We start from the raw sequence: 27,698 nt of genomic DNA, 5'->3' as shown, positions 1-27,698 counted from the left end.
GCTAAGCACAAGGTGACCATGTAGATGTCTTAATGCAAACCAGCAGCGGCTGCGCTCATACACCACAGCTCAAGATTAATGCATTACCAGTTCTGAGCAGCTTAACCAATAGCTTTAAACTGGCTTAATGCTTTTGCGACTCAAAAATCTTATTAATCTCTCTTGTAGCCCATTATCTTTCTGTTACAGCACTGGGTAGCAGTCCACTGGATTAAACATGCAGTATTTTTGAACCAAAGTCCAGTTAATGGCAAATGGATTATCACTGTAAGGGCAAGAGGACCAATACCCACACGATCTTTGGCATGGAGACAGATACAAATTAAATGCTGGCTCTGCTCAGAAGAAAATTTGGACTGTTTGAAGTGGCACATGAACTCATGGTGGTTGCCATTTCTTCCTGTCCCAAGACAACAAGAATTCTTTTGCCAAAAGGAGTGGCCTGAGTCCAGGGCTGTTTTTAGCTGGGTCAAATTCATATGCTAAACTGCAGACAAAACCACATGCTGAAGAGACAGGTTTTTATAACAGATATTCCAACCATTTTTCATTGGCATGCACGTTTTAAAATAAATATTTAATGCATTATATGTTCAGGAAAGGGATTGTAAGCATTTTATCTCAAAGTGTCAGCAAACGAAATACAATGAGCTTTAAATACAATTAACATGGTTTTGTATGACCTTGTACTTATCAAAATTACAACACCTGAAAATTTTAAATTTATGTTGAATTTTTTTACTTATTTTAATTTTTTTTCTTACGGTCCAAAAGTATTTAATTTTACAATAGCAAGTATTGTAACTTCATTCCAAACATAAGAAAGTGGGATCACCCACTTATCTATTACCCCATCCTTGGAAGTGCTCAAGGTCAGGTTAGATAGAGCTTGAGCAACCTGATCTAGTTGAAAGAGTCCCTGCTCATTGCAGGGGGCTGAAACTGGATGACCATAAAGGTGCCTTCCAACCCAAACCACTCTATGATTCTATAATCACATTTACTCACATATATAGTAACATTTTACATGTATTGTTTTGGTTTAATTACTAGTCTGTATATATATACATACTTCTTTAAAAAATGAGTAATTAAGACACACAGACCTTTTCATAAAACTGCATCAGTTCAAATACATTAACAGTATCACCATATTTATACACACCATGCACAAATCATGCTAAATTCAGTGTTAGAAAGACAAACATCACATTTTAACAGAAAATACAGAGTTCAAAACCAAAATCAGGCGCCTTGTGAGAAAAAGAGTAATAAAACAAGTTAGAGAAAATACTAGAAATATTTTCAAGTGAAAAAGAGAAAATGTAATTGCATACTGACATAGCATACTCTTAAGCACTGTCATTCCATAGAATATGCTACTACCTTTTGACAAATTGTGTGGGGAATTGCAAAAAACTCTACACCAATACTGCAGAAAACAAGAACTTCATCGTAATGTTTATTGCTTTGCAAAATACTCCACTGTATTTCCTTCATCTTCTTTGCAAGACAGTTCAATGAAAATCCTGTTTGTTTTTAAATTATTTGAAAAGTTTTCTTTGTATTTTCTCCTTTGTCTTGTTATCAAAATAAGTATTTATATAAACTGAAACTGGCTGTCATCCTAACACCTACAAGCTTATCAAGTCACTCTGATTCATTTCTCAAATTACCTTCCTAGCAGACTGCTACCTCCTTTTGAATTTTATCACTATGAACACAGAAATGCCATATTCAAAATATGAGAATCAGACAAATCTATGACTTAAAACATTCACAATTGTGTTTATTTGAACTGTGTTACCCAGATCAATTAAAAGAAAAACAAAAAACCCAAACAACTACACATTAGAAAAACTTCTACATCTAACTTGACTACATCCACTGTCATTGACTGCACATAGGTTATGCTTTAGGAGACATTTTTACAAAAATAAGTGTATGTAAAACTGAAAAAAAGTTATCTTCTACCAATATACTTCCCTTGCCTAAACAAAACCCTTTGGCAGCCAAACCTACTGAGTGAACTGCGGCTCTTTCAGGCTGTGGCAAACTATTGAGGGCTCCCATCTATTTAGCTATTCAAACAGCAAAGCCAGAGTGATTATGTCTAATGAAATAGATTTAGAAGTTGATTTCCTCACCCAGCACAGTAAATCTCCTCTGAGCACAGGGCATCCAGAAGGCACACACCTGGACTGAACCAGAAAGCATTCACATACCAGGAACATTTGCAGATGGTCAGGCAACCTTTTAACCTGTTTGTCAATTGAAGACAGCCCTTTCTCTAACTTTTGCATTTCAGTGTCCTGTCAAATCCAAGTCAGCTACACCTTGACCAGAACCAGGTCAGTTTAGGTGAGCTGACAAGGACAGGGGGTTTGCCCCAGCAAGGGAGGAGAGGAACAAAAAGGAATTGCAACAGAATGTTTCTGGAGAAATGGGCTGTCTTTCCCTCTCCCAGCAGCTTGAGATCCGGCCTGGCTGAAGCAGAATCATGGTCAAACCATGTTGTTTCCCTGTGCCTACCGCTGACCCTATTCTGCCTCTATATAAAGGTAAAATCAAAACTCATAACCACACTGTGAAGAAGCAGGTTTAGTTTTGTGAAGCTTGAAGGAAAAGGTGTCCACAAAACTAGACCTTCCTCTGATCTTCAAAGTCCCAAAGTTCACAAGGGAGATCAAGATTAAAATCAAATAAGCAGAAGAACTCGAAACCTTATTTATCCTTTATTGTGTCTTACTTAAGTGAAAACACTTCTTTCAATAGTGACTGCTCTCCTCACTTTTTAGGCATTTACCTGGAAATTCAGTGGATTCTGATGTCAGGTAAGTTTCTGAAGCTCTGCTTGCTCCTTTTGCACTGGTTGGCCTTCCCACAGCTCCTGCTCAGCACAGTGGCCTTGCAGAGACACAAGGAGAGGGTGACTGGGACCTGACCTCCCCTCCCAAGGGTCCCACTCCAGACACACAGGAAGGGCTTGCACTGTCCCTGGCCTGCAGCTGAGGCTGGCTCATGCTGGAGGGAAAGCCACAGCACACACTCTGTGCTGCAGCCAGCAAAGAACCAGCACAAAAAATTACATGCTCAGTTGGAGGCCAATAAATCTCTATATATTATCAATAATTAAACTTCAATGTAAGAACTGTCCTTGAAAAGGAGAATTTTAATTTTGGGTTGAGAAAAGGGTTTTACTGAGAATTTCTGAAATGAGAATTTTCCAAGTGAGCATTTCACACTGCAAATCAAGCACTACAGTCTCAGTGATCTCAGATTGTCCCCTAAACATTTAAGATCTTGCTTTAATTTGTCATGCCATTAATACCTAAAAGATACTGTATCATCTCAGCCCCTAACTACTCCAACCAAAATCACATACCTAGTAAATAGAGTATCTGGGGTACCACACAGGCATTTAGTATGTTCTTACAAATTCTGTCAAAGAGAAAGAAAAGCCCCAGTTAAATATAATGAAAACCCTCTGAAGACCTGATATATGCCCTAATTTTTGTTCTCTTGATTGCAGAAACAGCATATAGAAAAGCCAGTCTTTATAATTTAAATATCACAACTTTAATATTAATGCTGAAAATTTAGGTGTATCACTAAATATGCTCATAACGTGATACTCAGAAGCTAACTTTCAGCTTTTGAATGTTCTTCTCACATCTGTGGCAGATGTCAGGAACCACTAACGTAAAAAGCAGGAACACCTTGATCTAGGCAGGGATACTATTGTACCATACCTGAGTATCTTAGGGAGACCAAGTTTGCATATGAACTGCCAAAAAGTTCAGACTTTCTAAAAGCCAAAGGACATTTTGCCAAGTTAACATAAGAATGATCAGACCTTCAGCAATTATAAACTCATTAATGAGAATTATCTTGCTACACCTGCTTGCTGAAAATTACCTCACTGATGCTGCTGTTTGATTTGCAGGTATTACCTTGTAATTTTTTCTTCTTATTATTTGATATTAGACATTCAATTCCTGTGCTAACCTTCACCTAGTTTCTTTCATGGAGATTTCAAAATTATTTTCTTTGTTTTCTCCCTTTGTTTTCTTCACTGATTTGCAATTGCAGTTGATTTATATCCTTTCATGAAAGTTGAAAATTGGATCCCAGTGAGATATCTTTTCAGGACAAAGTATGTCCACCATCCCACCATGAGTTCATAAACTACATAAATGCAGTGCATTCTGTTGATACCAAATGTATAAGAAGATTTATAAAGCAGATCCTTTTCTCATCTAATATACCATAAAAATAACAAGTGCCTTCTCTGTGAATTATGAAAAAAACTCATCAAGCTTGGGACACACAAACACTTTAACTCAAAATGCTGAAATTAGTGTTTTAAGGCATATACCAGCCTTTTTGGCATAGAAGTTTAAGAAAATAGATGTTAATCAAGCTAATAGCTAACTGGCAATCCAAAGGAACAAGCACAAACATTCAATTTTAATACTGCTCAAGGTGCACAGTGTTACATATAAAAATAATAAATAATACTGATAATAAATTGCTTAGATGTTACTTTTAGAAGCATTTTTCCACATGGGAAGTATAAAATTTTAGAGAAATACATGGTTGAGGGTAACTGAAAATATTTACTGAAAGAGGGGAAAAATCCTTCCCTGTGCTTGCTATTAGCAACTACCTCTAATGCTGTCAAGATTTAATACAGACACTATCATATCTTCTGCTCAAAATACAGATGCACATGCAATTTTGTACTTCAGACATGCAAAGTGGGAACAGAACAAAACAAAACAAAAAAGCAAACACTACAGGATTTCAAGATACAAGGCTTCAGTTTAGATTTAAAATACTTAGGACCTTCTGCAAATACTAAATACCACAGGAGTTCTATGGAGGCTGACATCTTTGCTATGTGACTTCTCATACTCAAACCAGAAAAAACCACTGTGAAAACTCCTACAGCTTTCTATTTCTCTTTTCCATTTGTTCCTTCCTCACTTTACTGCACTCTTTATTTTGTCTTATCTAGTTTTTCTTGCAATCAAAATTCTCAGCCAGGGACAAATGAAAAGGACTTTTGAGCAAATCTTCCTTTGCAACCTCATGAGATGGGCTCTTCACCAGCCAGCCAGCCTTTGATTTCAAACACATCAGCCCTTTAGGGCTTCCAGGATTGTTCTGCCTAATTTCTTCTTTGTGGGCTCCAGATGCTCCCCTTTTGTGTAAGTCAGGGGAAATACAACCTCCTTCCCTCCAGTCAGCTTCCCCATGCTCAGCTCCATGCTTTAAGCAGCTGGTCATGGCAAACAGGTCTCCCTGCTGCACAAGGATATCTTTTAAGGGAACACAGCACAATGTACAAGGGAAATGCAAGCAAACTAAAAAAAATTAACACAGAACAGGACGGTGCATAGCAAAAAAGGCCTCTTTTCCACCCACAAACATGTTAGTCATAATTTCCTCAAGTACTGGTTACACCTAGCTGTCACACCTACTTGTAATTAGCATGTCTACAAGCTGGTGCAAGTAGGTATTCAGTAATATTTTAATCATCAGATATTTTCATGACATGGTAAGGAGGAAGTCTTTTTATCAAGGCAACATCCCTGTCTACCAGATACCATCACAGGAGATTTATATTTTTCTCACTTTTCCATCCCATCTTAAAAACCACAGGTGGCTGTTTAGCTGCTACATCCTCACTGCTATGGGAAATACTCAGGGCCTCTCTGAATTATTTAATAGGCTCATTGCCATTGCTGGCAGCTGTAAAGTACTAATCCTAATGAAGGTCATGAACATATTCAAAGTGAGTGTACACTTCAACCAATCATCTCCTTACCTCTGCAATATCTGCAAGCGGTTCTTTTGCAGAAGAATTCCTTGTTTCAGAGAAACCAAGGAAACATCACTTGTGCTCTGTATATTGTGTTCAATGAGTCTTTCAACAGAAAAATGGACAATTTTTGAAGACTGAAGAACTGAACTTGCTACGCACAGATGTGTCCTTTCAGTTCCATTTTCTAAGAGTGTTCTTTAGATCTAACACTAATTGTAACAGTAAGGCTGAACACTCCTTTGCTTAGAAACCGACGTTTATTCTATAATGCAGGAAGGGTCAGTCAAAGAAAACACTGCAAATACTGCTTCCTTGGTTTCTGAGCTATTCCTCTCTTTACATTACAGCTGTTACCTGGGCACTTTGAAGGCTTTTGTCTATCTTGTTTCACATCAGTTTGCCCACTCTCACACTGTGTCTTAGTTCCTTTTTTTTTTTTTTTTTTTCTATTGGGGGAAGTTGTGTAACTGGCACTGCCTAAACCTCAGCATGGAAAATCATGGAATTATTTTCTTCATTGCCAATTTAGACTTGGCATTTCTTTACTACTAATTATTTTACTTATGGGTTCATTAGGTGATTAGCTGGTGTTAATCTGAAATCACCTGGTACCACCAGGGTTGGCAAGGGAAGCAAATGACTTTATGAATGAAGCAATCTATAAAGATTTTTGTACTTCTAAGCAAATGCTAATGCAGAAACAGGTAGATGAAGTAAGTCAGTGAGCAGCAATGGTGACAGAATTTGTATTTTAGAAACCTGTATTTCAATTCAACAGATATAGTTGCTGAGATGAGCGAGTTCCTGCCCAAGCTAATTTTGAAACAGTGCTTCATGAGTCTTCAGTGAAGCCTGAAGTCCAAACCTGAATGCAGCCTCTTCCACAGCTGGGTTTGTCACAGGCTTCAGGGCTGTGCTGCATCTCACATCCCCCCACCCATAACCTTCTCCAATTCTACATCCTTTCCTCCAGTCATTTACCACCAGGAGGTTCCAGAGTTACGGGGTGTCCAACACAGTAATATTGCCTGCATCTCAAAAGCACATATAGTTAAAGCATAATTTTAAAATCCACATAGTCCAAGTGGACACCAGGGTTTTATGCAGATATTACAATTTCAACTATATATTTTCATTATTTCAGATTTCCAGCTCAAGGCTGGAACGACTTCCTTGTTTACAACCAAACAGAGGAGAAGCCTCATTTTTCAAGTTATCAGTATTAAGAAATATAACACTCCTTTCCACCTCCAGGAACTGACTGCATTTTAAATCTGCCAGATTTTAATCTCAGTAATATATGCAACTTTCATTCTCAGGTTCAGCTTCTACCATGTTTCAGTGATGCTGCTCTGCGCGTAAAAAATGGTGCGTACACATAATGTGATAATCAGATGCCAACTTTGGCTGCTGAAAACGTTATTGCCAAGATCTTTTCTCAGATTGTGTCTTCTCTCTCTGAGCTCCATCCCTCAGTTTAGGAAGAACATGCAGTTTAATTCATTTGTAACACGAGCATTTAAACAGAGAAATCAACAACTGCCCTTCCAGAATTTGACATACTAAAATTCATCATGGGAATTTCCTCACTAGAGATAAAATTCAACCCTGAGCAATGGCACAATATAGGAGACATATACATCACTTTCCTCCTCTTTGCAGTAATACATAATTTCACATTCTGTGCGTGGGACAAAATGACCCAATCACAGCAAATCCACACAGACCACGCTGATGCACATAAATGAGCCTACTGCAACTAAATCTCTGCTTTCACTCCTAAAAGAACATTCTCTTAAAATTTCTGAAGTTTCCCGTCCATCTGGCCAGCATAAAGCTGAACACTCAGATAGAAGTCACACTTAATATATAAAAAATATATATAAATAGTATGACACCATACAGATTAACAGACTGCACTGCATCATGCTACAGCCATCAAGCACATGGACATCTTCTCCTTCATATTTTGAGTTTTCCTTATTTAGGGCACTATAATCCTCAGTAGTCAAGTGGCTACTAAATGGTATTTCTTAGAACATCCTAATAAATTTCAGCTATTTTAATTAGTAGTTTCCACTCTGGAATAGACAGTTGTTTTGTTATTAAGGTAATCACATTTGTGTTCCAGTGCCAGACCACGTGGTATGTTCACCCTAAACATTAACCTAACTTCTGCAAATGATAGTTTAAAAGTTGTTGAATACATTTAAGTAAAAACTACTCTATTTGTATACTTGTACTCAGAAAAAACTACATGTGAACTGCTTAAATTATGACAAAGGGATAGTTCTAAAAGTAGCCAGTCTTATACTAAGAAAAAAGAGACAGAGTACAGCCCGAGTAAAAAAAAAAAATGGGCTGGTGATTTTTAAGAGTGCCTTTAAATGTAATATGCAGAAGGAATGATCCTCTAACAAAAGATTTAGTCATCTTAAAGACATGACTGGGTAGTTACCTGAAGCACAGCAGTGTTTTCGTTCAGCAAAGATTTACAAGAATGAAATTTATGAAAGATGTTTGAATTGAATTTTTATTTCATGAATGACAACCTTGCATTTCTATGCAACACTGAATTATATAAATGAGAATGGGTGTCCTGCATCACTTAAATCTAATGTGATGAATCTTTAAAGAGAGATTACACCTGTACAGTAAATAGATGACAAATACACCTACAGTTTCTGGCACAAACACTGTATTTCTTAGAAGTGGCAGATGAGATTTACAGAGTATGTACTCCCCTGAGCAAGATTTTATAATCACAGCTCTCCCTCAACAGGTGGCAAAAGTCAAGGGGCACCTGAGAAATGCTCAGACATGTTACAAGTCATTCTTCTATGAAAAAAGGAGAATAGAAGAAAATATATGGAATAAAATAGAAGTCTCTGGAGGTATCCTGCTCATGGGGCACAGGAAAGAAGTCATGGATACTAACCATTCGAAAACGTTTCTATTCCGAGCGGTAAAATCTTGTCTGTATCCATATAGGTGCAATTCCTCTACAGAACTCAATCATGGGTTCAGTACTTTGAAACTACAACTGTTTTATTTGGAAGATGCTTCTGCACTATAAGGGGGGGGGGGTATTGCTTTCAGATTTCAGTGATTCTGTAGGGTTTTAAACTCTGGCCCCTCCCTCTCCACTCCTGTCCACAGGATACTGCTGAAGTTGAAAACAACGCATTTTGTTATTCCTCTGCCACATTTTTAATAGGAAGGAAATAAAATAGAAAATCCTTTCTCATAGAAGAAAAAAAAAATCACCTAAAACATACATGCAAGACCATAACACAGGTAGGACTATATGAGTGAACCTGGATCTGACAAAGGAAATGAGATTATGACTTTGTATTGCTTTGAGGTGATTTGTTACTCTTTATGCAGATTACTAAGGTATTTTCTGCTCAATTTACTTTGTACTGAAGATTTGTTCCCTGCTTGCTTCCTATAATTCTCTCTCCCAAAACAATGTTATCAAGTGGATGTCAGTTAGGAGTACAGGTCTATTATCACAACATTACCAAACTGAAAGAGATGCAGTCTTAGGAGTAATTCTTCCTTTTAATTTCTCTGAAAACATTATGTCCTATAGCCAGAACTCCATGCTGTGTGATTTATCAGCATGATCCTCAATTAATCTACAGCTGTGCCATCACAGCACATCCATATACAGCAGCTTATGACACAACAAAACAACCTGTCCCCCAGCCAGAAAAAAAGCCACCATCTAAGCAGAAAGAAGTGATATTTGATGTTTATAGTCTAACTCTTCTAGATCAGGAAGAATGAAAAATTAAATACAGATTTGAGAAGCAGCATAAAGGACAAAGAGTTTAATCTAAATGGGGCAAGTGAAAGCTGATATTTTTGTTGCTCCTCCTTTTCCCCTGAACTGAGAGTTTTAGAGACAAATAAAGAAAAATGTATAATTGAAACCAAAGTTCCCTTTTTCTTTTAAATCAAGTATTTGTAATACAGGAAAGAGCATGTAATGGGTAACTTCTCATTAACAGCTAGATGACATTCTGAAATTAATTACTATACCAATGTACTCACTAGTGCCCCCTGTAACAACCTGAAAATATCTAACTGCTTGTATACACAATTTTTTCTCCTCTAAGCCCCTTTAGATTCCTTTCACTCATTAATCTGAAGTCTCTGAAATTAGAAGTGATACATCTGGTTAACTAAATTCCAGTTCCCAGCTGAAAAGCAATACTTAACCTGAGAAAGGATAACTGTCCATTTACCAGGATATGAAGTGCCTTTGGAAACTGCCACTAGTGATATGCACGGATCAGACTTCCGATTCCCAAAGCTGAAGTTATGCTTGCACACCTTACAGGTGCAGAAAACTGAACGAAACCCTCTGTATGTGAATCATCATGGCACTAGAACTGCAGTCCCTCAATGTCATTTTACATAGTCTCATTTTATTTCATGCTGTGGTAATTTTCTAAATTTTCTTCAGCATGTGTAAATCATAAGACAGCTTCACTGATTTGAAACAGCTAATAACAAACTAGTTACCAAGGGACCATCAAAAAGATATATCTCCAAGTAAAGCTTAAAAAAAACAAACCCCTTGTATTTGTTTCAGATATCATCTGAATGTTGAGTATCAAATGCAAGGTGCAGAAAACCTGTGGTATCAATACAGGTTGGGGGATGAAGGGATTAAGAGCAGCCCTGCCCAGAAGGACCTGGGGGTGGATGAGAGGCTGGACACGACCCAGCCATGGGCACTCACAGCCCAGAAACCAATTGTATCCTGGGCTGCAGCCAAAGCAGCACAGGCAGCAGGGTGAGGGGGGGGATTCTCCCCAGGTAAGCTGCTCTGGTGGGACCCACCTGGAGTGCTGCAGCCAGCTCAGCATAAGAAAGACACAGACAGGTTAGACATGGTCCAGAGGAGAGCCACAGAGATGGTAAGAGGGCTGGAGTGCCTCTCTGATGATGGGAGGCTGAGAAAGTTGGGGATGTTCAGCCTGGAAAAGAGAAAGCTTCAGGGAGACCTGAAAGGGTACCTGAAGGAGGCCTGAAATAAATCTGGGGAGGGACCTTTTAGCAGGGCTGTTGCAATAGGACAAGAGGCAATGGTTTTAAACAGAGGCTAGAAAGAAGGAAGGCTTTTTTTACAATGAAGTTTGTGAAGGAGCAACTGGAACAGGCTGCCCAGAGGCAGGTGGTAGATGGCCCATCCCTGGAGACATTCAAGGTCAGGTTGGACAGGGCTCTGCACAGCCTGCTCTGGTTGAAGAAGTCCCTCCCTACTGCAGAAGGTTTGGACTACAGGATCTTTGGAGGCCCCTTGCAACCCAATCTATTCTATGACTATCACTCTGTTTTAAAATATTTCATAACCATTAAAAAATCCCAACAAATTTCAAAGGTCAAAATATTAAGGTTTAAAACCTTAAAAATGGTTCAAAAACAATTTATCTGTAAAAGCATACAGAAAAGCACAATCCATTTGCGATGAAACACAACTGCAATAAAACAGCTTAACTGTTCTTGAAAGAAGAGTAAATCACTCTAAGGGACTCAGACATCTAAATTTTTCATACGTCAAATTTTTGAGTATTTGAAAATTACTTCACAATATGTAAAAAATACACATTGAAATAATGACTTCTAAAAATTTCAAAGATATTCACTACTTTATTACATACCAAGACAAATATTTAGGATCTTGTGAAGATGATGTACTTTGGCTCATTTCATGCATTCTCTGTAGTCTCATTCTCCTTTTGTACAGGGCAACAAAGGAGGTAAGAGACATGAGAAAAAGGTGAGAACCAAAGAATGGCTAAGGTGGACCAGCATAAAAAACATAGAGCAAATGAAGCCCTTGGGTATTTCAAAGCAGCATTAAGAAGCCCATGCAACTCCCTCCTCCATCCTTGCTGTAAAAATCTGTTAAAAAACATTCCTTGGACCTACTCAGCAATTACTGTTTCCACAGACCTCTGGCTCCCTTGGTGGCAAGGCAGGGCCATGGGACAGCAGAGCAGCACTCCCTCCCAGGACAAGGCAAGGTCTGTGCCCCACCAGGTCAGCTGCAGAGGGAGGGCAGGGCAGAGGCAAGGAGATGGTGGCCAGTGCAGCTTCCCAGGAGCCACTCCACAATGCCAGACTTCTGTCTACCAGGTCAGTGAGATGGAAGTTTGAAGAGGTCAGACCTTTCATAGAGGGAGGGAGCCCCCAGGGAGCAGGGGCAAATGACACATGAACCTGGCTCTGAGAACCTGGACTGCCCCACTTCACTTGTGCAAAGCAAATGAGAAGAGGCAGAGTCAGAGCCATTTGAACACTCCCAAGAACCAAAACTAGTAATGTCCCCTCCCTGCAAAAAAACAAACTCAAAGAGCACAATTTTTTTTGATTGGGCTGTTCCTGCCTGGAGCAGAAGAAAAATGGGCATTTGGCTTCTCCCTCCTACCTCTTTAGGTCATGAATAGAGACATGATCCTCACCACAGACACCTCATCAGACAGAACAAGGCTCTCATGTTGTGAGAAAGCCATCAGCCCAGCGACAAAAGAAGGACTAGGTTTTCTTGTACACCTTCTCCTTGGACACTGCCTAAACTCCAGGACAGCAAAAGCCCAGCCCAAGTGTTGCAGTGTGTTCGTTAAGTTCATTTAATTCCTCCCCCATTTTATGTATCTGCTCCCCCCCATGTTGTGTAAAATGGTTCTGCCCTCCTCAGTTTTCCCGCCACAGCCCTGCCAGTTCTATTGTCAATCTGTTAGGTTATATAATTCCTCCTCCCCTTTTTCCCTTATATGTATGCTTTTTCTCCTCCCTGGGCCAAGTCAATCACCCCCCCTCCCCACTCCACCTAGTATCCCAGAAGCTTCTCCTCTTTGGGGGTTGTGGTTGGCTGTGGTCCCGGGACCCCTCCCATACCTGGTACCTATTGGGCTCTCCACTTTATCATTTGTGTTAAGCTCATCCCCTTTTCTCCCCCTATTGGTGTTCTGTAAACCCCTCCCAGCTCCACTCCTTCCCGTTATAACCCTGACGCACCTTTTGTTCTGGGTCATTCGCTGGTACATCAGGGGGTTCCTCCCTTACTGGCATCGTGGGCTTTCCAATAAACCTATTTCGCCCCCAGCGAGTGTCCAGCTCCTTCCTTCTCGTCGTTTAGCAGCGATCCAGCCCGCAACCAGCACAGCCCGAGGCCTTACGACGCCGAGGGGTGCTGGCAGACCATGCAGCTGGGTGTCGGCCTTAACCTCAGCTAGCCGGACTCTGACCTTGAAGGCCAGTTACACCTCGCCGCACCCAAGTGCAGCAGGCATGAAGCAGCAAATGCTGCCACTGCCACCTGGTTCCTCTTCCCATCCCTCCAGCAGCATCTAGTCCATGAAAAAGACTGGACTCCAGAAACAAACCCTGCTTCTACCCTACTAAAGCAAAACACACCTTTACTGGAGAAATGCAACATTACTACAAGCAGCACTTGAGATAAAGCATTCTTGGTGCAGACACTTTCTTCAGCAAATGAAGTACGAGGCAGGAGTGGGATGGAAGACAGGGAAGGAAGAGGGCAAGAGCATCCGTCCAGATACACAATGGCAATTCTCACCTTTGTCAGTTTTTCCTGAGCTGCATCACAGGACAATGAAATACTGCGTTTATCCTTGCCACTGGCAAATGGCCAGAAGCAGCAGATAACTCTTTCCTTTGAAAAGCAGCTGCCTTGGCTGTTAACAGCTCTCCAGTCAGCATTCTTCCTCCACACAGAAACCCAGCTTGCAAGCTGACATATTTCTGCTTTGCACCTGCCATCACAAATTCCACAGGCCTCTTCTCTTGGATCTCTGTGCCATGATGCCCAGGAAGTGGTGCAGCCTGCGCCAGCACAGCTTTTGGGAACAGACATCTTCAGAGGTGCTGGTGTACTGGTGGAAGCACTCAAGCATCAGTGGGAGGAATCTCAGGGAGATAGACCTGGCCTGAAGGAATGGAGGCTGTCAGAGAAGCCTGTGGGCAGCCTGGCAGCTGCCTGCACACACAGGGACACTGGGCAGCTCTGAGGGTAGCAGGCAGTGCTGCAGTGTGCACCTGCCACAAACATATTCCCCAATAGGTAACCCACTGCAAGAGCATGCCTGATGAGCCCTGCAGATCCCACCCTAAGTGACTCTTCAGAGACAATAAAACTTTTACTGCTTAGGCTTCTACTATCCAACCTCCTTTCAATTAATCCTTCCTTTCAGGGTTCTCTTTAATTCCAGCAGATCAATCACAGCTCCTCATTCTCCTAATGCTCTCAGAACAGTCTCTGCAGTACCTTGCATGCCCTGTCTCTGTCAAGGAAAGGAGGCAGCTCAGCTCCACGCACCCAGCACTCCAACGAGCACCAAGTGGTTGTGGAACCACATGAAGCTGCTGGACTTTGAAGTCCATTCAACTATGACTGAACTGTGTCACAACACCTTCCCTATGGTGACCTTCTGGGGACTGAGACAGACATTCTCAGGTTGTGTGCATTCTGAGACTCTCCCTAAGCTTTCACCCAGGCTGCCAGGGTTGTTCTGATGCCAGCAAGATTCATGTGCCCTTCACAGAGCTGAGGAGGACAGGCTCACTCCTCCAGTGCATCTTTGTCACTTTTGTAAGGTTGGGGTCAAAAGTATTTGCCTGCAGCCCCTGAAATCAGTGAGTGCTCTTAAAGCATGGTTTAAGACCTCAGCAGGTTTTAAGATCTAAATGCTCACAGTTTACCAGCAGCACCAGTGCTCTTACACAGCAACACTTACTTCATCTGATAAAGTCGTTCTTTGTACAGAGCTCAGAACAAGCACAGCTCTCCCATTTCTCATCCCACCGCCCCAGACCACTGGGGATATTACTCTTCAAGGCTTTTACAAACTTTATCTGGAAGTTACATCCTTTTTACAGGAAAGGGCTCATCTGTTTCTCTGAGGGAGCACAACAGAAGCATGAGCTTCCAGACAGTGATGCCAGCCTCTGGAGGGTGATGACAACTGTTCACACAGACCCCACAGCTGACAAAGCTGTGCTCCCGAGCTCAGCACTGACAGCCCACAACCAGAACAGTGAGGATGCTTTGTCCTCATGGCAGCTATAGAAACCCCAGGCTTGGAAAATAGTGTGATTTTGTCTGTTTTGCCTTGTTTCATGTTTGACGTGGATTAAATGTCAATAACTATAGACTAAACCTCTAGTTCAAAATTCTAATTCTGCAAATAAGTAAACAATCATTGATTCCATGTGCCACTCTGGCTGAAAGGCAACCCTTCCTCCCTCTTAATTAACAGCCCTCTTCAAATTCCATCAGTGTTCATGTAAACATCCCATCAAAAAAGCTTATCTCTCCTATATGAATAATTCAAAACCTTTAGGTTTATGAGGAAAATCAGTAACAAACCTGCCTGAACAAAAATTAGTATTATTTAGTTGAGTTACAAATACAAGCTATAAGTTGCTTTTCAGTAAATAAATTAATTTGCCTTTTGTATTGTGTCTGAGTGCTCCCTCCAAGCACATCCTTTGAGGCTTCCCATTTCAAAAGGAAAATTTCACACTTACTGCTTTTAGTGCAGAAGTCTGGGCTAGTACTTTTTATATGAGAGAAGGCATTACCCTTTGAAGAGCAAAAGGGATTGTTAAGTAAAAGCTTAACAACCAAAAGAGCTTTTACAGCTACTGCTGTCAAATTTGAAACATTATTTTTAGCTTAGACAGCATGACAGTAACACACCCAGTTATAATTTACACCACAGGTACAGGCTGGCTGGAGAATGGAACAAGACTAGACCTGGCGAGACAGACTGGGAATGTTTGTGGATGAAAAGCTCAACACGACCTGGCAATTTGTGCTTGCAGTCCAGAAATCCAACTGTCCTGGGCTGCATCCAAAGCACCATGGCCAGGAGGGCCACGGAGGGGATTCTGCCCCTCTCCTCTGGTCTCCTCTGACACCCCACCCGCAGTGCTGCAGCTCTGGGGTCCTCTGCACAGGAGGGACAGGGAACTGCTGGAGCAAGCCCAGAGGAGGCCACCCAGATGCTCAGAGGGCTGGAGCACCTCTCCTGTGAAGATAGGCAGAGAGAGTTGTGGCTGCTCAGCCTAGAGAAGGCTCCAGGAAGACCTTAGAGCCCCCTTCAGTACCTGAAGAGGCCCTACAAGCGCTGGAGAGTGACTTTTCACAAGAGCACTAAGTGACAGGACAAGGGGGAATAGAGTTAAACTAAAGGAGGATAGGTTTAGGTAAGATATGAGGAAGAAATTCTTCATGCTGAGGGTGGTGAGGCTCTGGAACAGGTTGCCCACAGAAGCTGTGGACTCCCCATCCCTGGAAATCCTCAACACCAGGCTGGATGGGGCTCTGAGCAACCTGGTCTAGTGAAAGGTTTCCTGACAGGGACAGGGAAGACAGAATGGGATGATCTTTAAGGTCCTTTTCTACACAAATCACTCTGTTATTCTATGAAGAAGTCATCATCTCTAAAGGTATTAGGGAAGATTGTTCAGACATGTTTTGCACCTTCTGCAGTAGGTAGTGCAGAACTATCACCATGCATTTCATTCTCAAGTGAAATACAAAGGAAATACTAAATTTAAGAACCAAAACATCACCCAAAAAAGAACAAACTTAATTAAGAACAAACTTAATTTAGAGAAATTTTAGCCTATTGTATTTTGCTTACTGAATGTTCATTCACCTAGAAGACAAAGAACTCTTGAGAAGGCTTTATCCTCAGTTGTGTAAACATTCTTGAATGTAATATGTATTTAAGGGCTCATAAAATAGAAAGAGGTGATGTCTATAATAAGTAACCATTCTTGGTTACTTTTCCAAAGTAAGTGAAATTTTCAAATTCAGGAATAATTTTCTTTAAAAGCAAAACAAACAAACACACCAAAGAAAAACCCCATAAAAATCCCCTCAGACACCACAAAGTCCAACAAAACTAAAAAAAAAACCAAACCAAAGTCAACCAAAAAGAAACCCCACTAAAAAAAAAAAAAATGGCTTGCAAGTATAACTAACTTAATTTTAATTTTCAATGGGCAGTGTCAGCTGCAGAGAAAAAAATCCTTTGGACAACATCTTTAAGTTTGTCTTCCCTTTTCTTTCTGTCACATGTGGAAAAGCATGCATCATCATCACGATTAATGCTATTTTTGTCATACACAAAGGGTGTGAACCATGGTGTTCGAAGGAGCGCTCTGAAGTTTTAAAGCTCCCCACTCTGCCATGACTCATGTACACGGAATATACAGGCCATGAATCTTTGGCACGTATCTTCATGGAGTACACAGTAATCTACCTGCCCCGTATCTTACACCAAATAGCAATCTAGTCCTAAAAGAAAATAAAAAAATTTAAAAAAAGAAAAATCAACACTTATGAAAACCCAATAAAGGAAAAAAATGTGCAAACTTGAACTCCTTTCCCTCCTTTCTGTTAATTTGAAAAAAATTGCATGGTCTCCATCAGAAAGGATATGTTCCTATTGGTATTTGTGCTAGAGGCAGGAGTCTGAGAGCTGATCCAATGCAGCTCAAAATTCCCTCTGAGCACAGACAGCTCTTCAGCCTGGCTGTGTGAAAAGCTGACAGCTACCAACAGAGCACCAGAGTGATTGGACTGGCACACATCCATCTGCTCGCGTTTCCCCTGACCCTGATGATAGGGGTGCAGGGTGGAAGGCATGGGAGGATCAACCCAATACAAAGCTGGACTGATGGGGTCTTTCTTCGGAGGGAGCCTGCAGCAATGTTCAAATCCACATTCCAAGTGGCAAAACAAAACTCATCTTCACAGTGGATGTTTCTGCTACCCATATGACTGTGGGGGTTTTTAATTTTTTTTTCTCTTTCCTTTGAAAACCCATCTCCATGTGTAACCAACTAACATCCTGTGTCCCAGTTCAATTCACTGTAATTGTCATCTGTGTTGACTAGGCTTCCTTCCTTACTGAGGTGCTGTGAGCAGTACAGTCACAAGAGAGCCTGCTACTCCAGCACAGACAACCAAAGGGATATTTTGAAAGCGAAACAAGAAAACCCTCTTCAGGGCATGTCAGGGAAAGAGGGCATCCTACAGGCACTATGAGGCAGCCACAGGTGGAACAGAATGCCTAAAGTTCAACAGAAACAGTAGTTTCAGTCACTACCACTGTCTCCACAATTCACTGATGTAAGCAGATATTTTTCTCCCTTTCATGCAAAGAATAGTAATTTTTCCTCTTATCCATGTGTGACTCTATACAAAAAATGAGACTGTGATAGTTTCTTTAACAGATGGGAGATGGTGCAATGGTGCTCTTCAAAAAGCATAAAGCTGTTACAGGTATTTTGCTAGATAATTCTCTGGCTAAATTTCCTTTTTAAGATTTCCTCTTGTACTCTGAACATCCAAACTTGCATAAGGCAGTAGGACATGCAAAAAGTGCCAGCTTTTCCCTTGGAGAAATGGGTTTTCTAAAGAAGTTTTAAAAAAATAGTTTAAAAAGAAAGTGAAGTATCTTGCTCTGGAAAGTGCACTTAACTTTTCCTTGATGAAAATAGGAGTGATCTGAAAATGGACATAATCTTCCCTCTTTGATCAACACAGCAAAGATGAAACACCAGAAATACTTACAATTCCTAAGGCAAGTTTCTTCTACATCTGCTTTAGGCTATTTTGGCTGTAGCATTTATATACTCTAATTATTTTGTGCATTAAATACCATAAATATCCCTGTTGATTTTTGATCTATTTGTGGGTTCCAACATACAGCTGTATTTCATTTGGCTGAGAGGACATTCTGCAAGTAGGACTTGTACACCAATGCATTTCAGGGACAATCATTATTATTTATGGATAAACCAGTGATGCTAACAGCTTTTCCCTATGTTATTGTTCAATTTTATATCTGTGTACCTACAGCAAAGCATAGCTCTGTGGGACAGAGGAAGAAAATGTACTTATGATTTACTTTGAAATCAAGTGAACAATCACTTAGCTTTATGTGGCAGGAACTTTGCAGTCCATTTGCAACACAAAAAATAGCTTTGTAAGCAAAAAAATCCTAGCAATTTCTTCAGAGACAGCAGATCTTTCTCCAAGACAATACACTAGATTAACAGAAGTATTTTCTCTCCGTTTATGAGTAAGCTCCCTCCTCAAATTAGCTTAACCTACTGTACATGTAGCACAACATTAAGTTTTCTCCCTTTTGTGCATGTATCTGGGGTTCTATTGGTGGCTGCCATCTGCAAAAGGTATTTTATTTGACTGGCATGCACAGAATACATTTGGTTAAGCACATGAGGAAGAGAAGAAGAGTTAGTAGCAGAGAGTAAGTTACATATCTCAGAAAGACAATCATGCAGGTTACATCCACCTACCTGTACTAGTGCGATATGTGCCTGTGTGTGCTGGTTGCAGAGGGTCCCCCTGGCTCTGGCTGAGACTCCTCATAGGGGGCTTCTGATAAACTCTGTCTTCGTAAATAGGATCTATGTGGTGCTCTGGAGACTGCAGTGCCCTTAACTCCGAGCCAAGGTGGCTGTGCTGGCTGCTGTAAGATGCCCGAGACCCAGCTGCAAACAGATTTATAAGAGACGTTTAAGAGGGAGAAAACAAGAGACAAATACAGGATCTGACTGATAAAATTTTACTTTAAAGTAGCATTTAAACACAAAAAAACCCCCAAAGCTAAGTAGTAAGTGTTTTCAACATGCAAATAGAAATAGCAAGCAAGGGCAGCTACAGCTCCACTTAAACCCTTTAGCTGCATCATTCAGCTGCCTGCATCTACACAAAAATCCCATTCCTTCCAAGGAAACTACATATTTTGGTGAGATCGATATCATGATTATCATCTCTTCTTAAAGAGAGACCAAAGAACCCACCACCTCCTCTCAAAAAAAAGAAGAAAAACGCCAACTCTCCCACTTCCAAAACACAAAAAAATCCCCAAACCAAACTAAACCCAAACCAATCCCCCACCCCTCATTAAAAAAAAAGAAAAACCCAAACAAACAAGAAAAGGCAAAAGCTGTACAACCCAAGAATGTCCTCAACTAAACGGGTCCAGGACTGGGGGAAGTAGGAGGGTTGGGGAGAAAAAAGCAGCAGCAGACAGAACGAGTTTCACATGTTATGCCCACATCTGAAGACCTACAAATAAAATAGGCTGGAGTAGATGAATGGATCTAGATTTACATGAAGGCTTATCTTTCAAACGCTTCTCAAAATCGCAAGAGAATGGTTGTGCCTTATCAACATTTTGTCTTCGACACTGAAAAAAAATCAAGTTGCTAAGACTTTCTACAACTTAAATATCCTCTGAGAATGAATAAATTAAACACACCTCCTGAAAAAAAACCATTTTAAGGATACAGCATATTTTTTTTTGTAAATAACAAGATCAAATGCGATTTTATTAAAACATCTTATTCTACTATTAAAACCAGATTATATTAGAACATTTAAAAATGAGACTTATATATTTCCAGCCGTGATTGAAGTTGTCACTTCAATCCTTTTGCCACTCAGGTACTTCAGCTCTGTGGTCTGTTATCAAGAGTGGCAAGAAGAGTCATGGGGATGCTGTACAAACATTACACATTTTGAAGGTAAGAATAAAGTAAAGTAGGCAATAAGTATGCAAGTGACACTTTGCAAATGTCAGATCTATACCACAAAGTGGTAACATGCTACTTAAGTGTTTAGGAAAGCAATCACAGATACAACTATTCTGGCCCTTGCTGCCAGTTCTGTGAGGTTGAAATCGGGATGTAGGTGATGTTCCACTGGCTGAGCTTGTACTGCTCACACCACGGGCGTAGCTATTCCTGCTGAAAGCCTCTGCCACAATCATTGTGCTTGCAGTGGTTTTGTTGCATAAACAGACACTGAATACTTTTAAAATGCAAAGCACAGATATAAAGTAAGATGAGATAGCAACACAGGATGGAAATGAAAAATATACACTGACACAATATTACTTAAACTTTAATACAAATTGTCTGGAGAAAAGAATAATTTATTCCCTTTCCTTCTTCTAATCCGCTTGTGCCATATACGTGTTTTCTTCCAAATTTTTCAACTTTTGTGCATGTTTTTAGTGGAATGCCCTATTTGCATATTTTTCCCTTCAAACATTTTTCAGTCTGAATTGCCATCAGCACACTGCTGAAAGTAATTCTGTTGCTCCCCTTACTAGAAAGTCTGCCAAGAGTCCCAAATATTTTATCTATAACTACAGCAATTATCCAGAAAGTTGATATTACTATTACAGAATTAAATTTTTCATGGTCTACATTTTCAAAGTGCTCTTTAGCCCCACACCCTTGAGACAGATTTTCAGAGCAGCTGAAATGCTCCCACCAAGGTCTAGTATCCTTCAGAGTGGCCTGAAAAACAGCCTGTTGTGATTATGTCCAAATTTCAGTGCATATTTGGCTCAATCTGCATCAAAGGAAAAAATACAGAAAAATTGAGAACATTTCAGACATTTACCAGTATATCAACAAATCAGACTTGCTATAGAATAAAGAATTACAAGCCCATTCTAGAAGCATTACAATTCTTTTGCCCATATACAAGTTAACAGTGGTTTTCAAACAACAGATTTTCTTTCTAACTCAGCTTCCTGTAAGCCAAAAGATTTTTCCCACTGAACTCAGTAGCAGTATAATCCAGATATCAGCATGTTTCCAAACTGTTATGGTAATCTTCTGGTGAGGTGCGCTTAATTCAACCTCCTTCATACTCTATCAATAGTTCTGCACATACAAGTGCTGATAGTAGTCTAAATAGAAGCTTACTATTAGTTTATTATGCTAATATTGAACAGAGATTTATTTGCAAATTATACATGTAATTAAGACTTTACTACTGTAGTAAACAGTAAGCACATGTATAACCAGAGAAACTTCTTGACCAAAACATTGAATCAACCTGTTTTGACTGAAAACAGTTAAGTGGCAATCTAAAAACAACTTCAAAGCATCTGAGTAACACATTATGACTGAACATCCCTCCCAAGAAGGTCAAGAGTTAAAACCCTATCAGTGAGTAACTGCCACTATCCCTCTAACACTTCAGAAAAATGAAGATTTCAACATGTAACCAAAATATTTTCATTTTAGAAACGAAACTACTCTCAAATCTCAGAAATTAAGGCCATTTTAAAATCATGTCTCTTAAACACCTTAAGTTTTAAGCAAAAATGATACTTTTCTATATGCAATTTTACTACACTATTTCCAAATTATCAGGTATCAATATTTAAACACAAAATACTACTACCCTTTAAGGTTCTTAAATCTAGCTAAAAAGACAATAAGTCAGAAGATTTAAAAAGAGATGTAACACCATCATACTTTTTAATGTTTCTATTAAGTAGGTATTTAAAAAACTACAACAGCAAGTTGATTAAAGTTAAAATTTCCTTTCAGTTGCTCCTAGAAATTTTTCTATGTATTAATTTATTCAAGTCTCAACTAAGGAGCAACAGTTTTTTATTGCATATTTATTTTAAATATTAAAATCAACTAACTAGTAGCTGTTATATCAAGAGTTATATCCAGGAAAGGTCACACAGATAACTTAGGGATTTCAGACAACTGAATCCCACCTCATCTACACACCCAACCCTGCACCATATTCTGCTGCTTTGGAAGGCACTGGAGGGACAGTTGAGACGACTGATCAAAACAAGGACCATGAACTCAAAGAACTGATGTCACTGAGAAGGAGAGGTGGAATGGGGCTCCTGCCTGTATCCCGGGTTAGCAGCCAACAGCTACATCCTTTCCTGTTCAAAGCTGCAAGCTGATCTGTACCACTGCCTTCAAAAACTCTTGCATTAAAGCAGTTTGAAGCTCACAGAGACTGGAAAAGCAACCAGATTGGAATGGAGAAGCAGCAACCAATATACCACCGGAAGCAATAGAAGCAAGGCCCACAAGCAGTCTCGCATTAAGGAAGCTCAGCACCCTCAAAAGCAGTTTCCCTAAACGTAGAGGCACCATGAATGCATGGCTGCCCTGAGACTGCACTCACTAAACCTTCTTATCCAGCTGCCAGCCCTTCTCCCCTGCACTAATAGCCCTGCACCTCTCTGGGTGCCTGAAATCAAAGCAGTGATGTGCAGCAAGGCCACACACCTTTCTCCTACATAATCTGAAAATGGACTCAGCCCCACTCCCTGGCCAGCCCGCCCTAACAGCAATGCTGGTTTTATTTCAGAGACGTAATCAGGCATCAAGCCCATTCACAGACAGGTCTATGCTCAAGTTCAAAGAAAACTCATTATTAAACTTTCAGTCCTGCTAGTTGTTATTTATAGTTGTTATTTATGATGTATCCAGCATCAGCGCATAGCCAGAACTCTCATGATCATGGTGGTCAAAAAGTGGGGTAGTAGATTAATTTAAAAAGCCCAAACAAACCAAACCAATCCAAAACCACTGAGAAGAACTAAACCATTATTTAGGTGTTCAATAAACCATCCATTAATCAATTATTCCAATAGTGCAGTCTTGTTTGACAAATGCATCTGTGGCATCACAGCAGAAGGTATATAGAAGACTATACAGCTTTAAAATAGCTGCGAGAGGCACAAAATCAAGAAAAAAAATTAATATATTTTTTAGAACAGAAACTGATTAACTATTTGAACCAAAGCATATGGTAAGAAGAGTCTTCTCTGTCTTCCGAAGCCTCCAAGACTGAAACCTGACAGCAAGTGGGACATCCTATCTTCTGCATCACTGTGGAGCTTTTACAAGTCATCTGTGGCAAGGTTCCACTGGAGTATCACATGAGCCTCTAGTCAGGTGAACTGGATTAGGGCAACAAGGATAACCTAGATGAAATTACATATTCCTACATGTGGTATTTCCTCTCTTCCCACATTCAAGAGGAGCAATATGAAAAGTGCAGTCCTACCAAAATGGATCAAAAAGTTGATCTCCACTCTTCACACTTGAAAAATGCCCACCCTACTAGCTAAATTTTTCCACATCAGTTTGATACGTTCCTCCGCAGCATAGGGAAATAGTTGTTTCCTAGGAAATGCTCTTTTTTGACAAAGTCTCACTTCCCACAGGAAGATAAATACTGTAATCAGACAAGTGTAACATGAGAGATATACACCAAATAATCCCTAATTGCTCTTCATAGCTGGTGCAGGCTGTCAAGAAAATAAATACAACAGATACATTTGAATGACACTGCTGATCTGACAGTTCAGGTCAATAAAGTAAACCAATATATTGTATTTGTCATTGCAAGAAACTAAAGACATTAAAATTCCTGAAATTAACGGATCACGGGCATTGCATATGCTCTAATAAATCTTGGACAGTTTTTATTTGTGCCTCTTTGGAAAGGCTTTATAACCTATCATCCTACCTTGCTACACCTTTAAGAAGAAGCCCTACGAAGTCATAATACTCTCTAAACATCTCTAATAGCAAGAGCATACAGTACTGTCCTCCTGTCCAGGATTTAAGAGCTCCTTGGAAACACAAAATATGAAAGTGATAATCTCAGTGTTAAAAAACCCATTCATATCTAACCAGGTATACCATTCAGCCCTCATTCAGAAATTCTGGATCATTAAATGCATTGATCAAGAGTCCTGTTAAACAATCTCCTTATGTATATGATGGAGGAACATCATTAGTGACACATGAGCTGAAGATCAACAGCCATTGTATTATCCCTTACCAGTTACATGTTAACAGCTTAATTTAATTAATTAAACTTGGTGCAACTCCAGACCTTCCAACACACAGCAGACCTCTGGCTACTTAAGGCTCTAAGTACCAAAATCAGACTGAACACACTACAACACTACACTTAGAAGAAGATGCATCTTTCTGACAAGGAAGATTAAAGATCTACAGCTGGCTGCATCAATTCTTAACTTTAAATATAATGACAACGTTGCTTACATTACAAGTTAAAAAAAAAAAAACCAACAACAAACAACAATCAACCTCAGAGTATGATAAAATTGCAATAAGTCCATCATTGAGATAAGAGCCTGCAGGCACAAAATCTGAAAGAGAATCATAGGAATTTTGTGGCTTTGATATATTGCATGCTTTTCAGAAGACTGAAAAAACTTTTTGATTTAAATAGCACATGATGGCTGAAAACCCTTTTTGATGTAACTTTCTCTTAGATGCTTGTCCTGAAATGCTACTATTAAATAAATAGTAGCATAATAATAATGCTACTTATTAAATAAATATATATATACAGTAGATCAGGTCAGAGCTTCACTGCAATTCTGAAAACACAACATGTGAGAAAGAGCATATGTACAGTGGGATTTTTACTTTGAACTCATATGTTATGAAACCTGTTTTACAGACACTAACTTATTTTAATTTACATAGCAAAGAAATTGATGTGAACACAAGTGCAGAATTAGAAGTGAACAGGAGGAGAAGTGGAGTCAAACATTCACAGCTCAAGTTTTGATACTGACTTTGTTTTGTGCCAGAAATTTAAGCAGAAACATCTCCAAAATGCCTGCCTGAATGTACGCATCTTCAAGTCATAACATCGGAAAAGGGAAGTATGATCTCCAAGTAATATGATTATAAATAAAACTAATAGAACTCAGATAAGGGAAATGTAACAGCACTGTATGATGAAAATTACTGTACCAAAGAGAAGAAAACCCTTCTAACCTGACTACTGAAAGTGAATACAAATTGTTAAGACATGACAGATGGTTAAATTAACCAGTAAGACATGACAGGCCATATGGCAGCTCCAGCTAATGCACACCTTGGTACATCAGCTTGGGCCCCTAGCACACCAAAGACCTGCAGTCACTAGAATCAGAACACAGTCTCCAGTGAATTCTTTTTAACTGGGTTTAGGGGTTTTTTAAACACAGGATTCTCACCTGTTTAGATTTTACATACACACAGACACAAATGTTTCAATTTTTTCTTTCCCGAAATACCAGAATGAAAGATTAACTAATGAAAGCTCAGAATTGAAACTAATTTCTGTTTTTACACTTTTTCCATTCTCGCTACATCATTCTCTCTCTGACTCAGGACTATTTGTACAGCTACAGAAAGAAATAATGCCCTCAGTGAATTGACTAATTACTCATGACATCTTTCAACTGATATCAAACTCTGGATGCCTGAAAAAAGCCCTACAGATATGCCACTCTGGCATCCTCAGCCCACACTATAGGAGCTCACCACCAAACAAAAACTCTGCCCCAATATTCAAGTCCCCAGAGCTAAAAGAGCAGCCTTGCCTCACCTGTCAGTATCTTAGATTGCTTTTCCCCAGGTTTTCTCCTTAAAGGATTGAAGTAGAATACGATGCATGGTCTGGAGTGTTTCTGCAAACTCTCACTGCACTGTCAAACCTATTAGCAGTGTCACCGTCAGGATACTGCCACATTCAGCTCACACTGAGGAATTTCCCAGACATAATTTGTCCATTAACCAGATTAAGCATCTTAGAAAAGTCCCTCGAAACAGATTGGCTTTGGCTGCTTAAGGGACACTGCAAAACCAACATCTGAACTAAGGCCAGCAGTTTTCACGTTAGTGCTAAAAACAGAGAAAGGAAGGAGGAAAAAAAGGATTACACTTTCATAAGTGCAATAAACAGGCCTCAAATAAACTTTAAAAATCATTTAATTAAGTTTATTGTGTCTTATAAGAGATATCCACATAATTTTTATCCTATTTAAACTAAGCAAATATTAAGTTAATAAGTTTTTAACCAAATATTGGCATCCATTACATTTCTCAGCATGTTTAAAAGAAAAATAAAGGCAGAAATATTTTTAAATAGTCCATGATTTTAGCCATGCAATCTAACTTCACTGTTAGAACCTAGGGAAAACTGAAGGAGACCACACTAGAAATTTGTACCTCAACCTGAGCATTTTCTTCTTTCTGCTACTGCCCTTGTTTTGTTGAAAAGCACTCACCTGCTTACAACATTTTATCAAAAATAAATTGCTGGTGGAAAAGAAAAGTTTGACTGGGAGCAAAGATATAAGCAGCAAATACAGCCAGGAAGAAACAGCAGATTAAATGTGACAGACAAATTCAGGGAGATAATTCCTATTTCATTTCTCATCTAGGGTACTGTCAGTGAAGAAAAAACTAAAAACAGAAACTGCCCCAAAGAAACCACTACCACACATCAACAATTTGCCTTCAGCTGGGAAGGAAGTAAAAGATAATGGTTTTTTAAACCATTTAGCAAATGATCATCCTGGGTGTTACTTTGTGTTTGTTTGGTGTTTTTTCTCTCCCCTCTTTCAAGCTCTGCCTCTTCCATGCCCCTCAGCCCTGCCAATTTCACAAGAAAAGGGAAGAGAAGTGCCATGCACAAATGGGAACAGATGCTGCTGTCTGGTTATACAAATCCCTGTTCCTAACTTTCCTGCTCGCTACCCACTTTGAGTGAGGGCCGAGTGCCTCAGCAACAGGATGATGTTACCAAGCAACACGGCCAAGCAGCTCTGCAGACGCTGTTTGGATAGCTCATATTGTTGAAAACAATATGAGGCCTTTGCAGCAGCACAGAACTTTGAAGTTTTGCTTATCTTGATCTTAGAAAAGATAAAAATTTAATATTTCCAATTCTTAATGTTTATAGTTTGTGTTGCACCATGGGCTCTATGCTGATGCAGGGCTTGTGGCAATGCATTCAACTCAGGATTTCCCAGGAAAGGAATGAAATACTGGTGTATTGATGAGACAGGCCCCAAAAGCAAATATCCAGAAATAAACCCTCTATGGAATAGTCCGTGAAGCCCCACAGTGAATGCTTCACTGACAAGGATTGCAAACTAAAGGGAAGTAACAGTTCATCCTTAATTCC

The 27,698-nt window shown here is 39.7% G+C and overlaps 1 protein-coding gene across 5 annotated transcripts in view; it reads right to left on the bottom strand.

Moving 5' to 3' along the window:
* CTNND2 (catenin delta 2) overlaps positions 1–27,698 on the bottom strand; it is a 635,183-nt gene that overhangs the window by 228,562 nt on the left and 378,923 nt on the right. For all 5 annotated transcript variants that reach the window (XM_058042059.1, XM_058042075.1, XM_058042094.1 and 2 more), the window contains one exon: positions 19,208–19,402. In XM_058042059.1, coding sequence (XP_057898042.1) covers positions 19,208–19,402 — 195 coding nt within the window. The remainder of the gene's footprint in view (positions 1–19,207; positions 19,403–27,698) is intronic.

This window comes from Melospiza georgiana, chromosome 1, assembly GCF_028018845.1.
Source record: "Melospiza georgiana isolate bMelGeo1 chromosome 1, bMelGeo1.pri, whole genome shotgun sequence".
Lineage (NCBI taxonomy): Eukaryota > Metazoa > Chordata > Aves > Passeriformes > Passerellidae > Melospiza > Melospiza georgiana.
The sequence above is the reverse complement of the archived record's forward strand: the minus strand, read 5'-3'. Positions and strand labels throughout refer to the sequence as shown.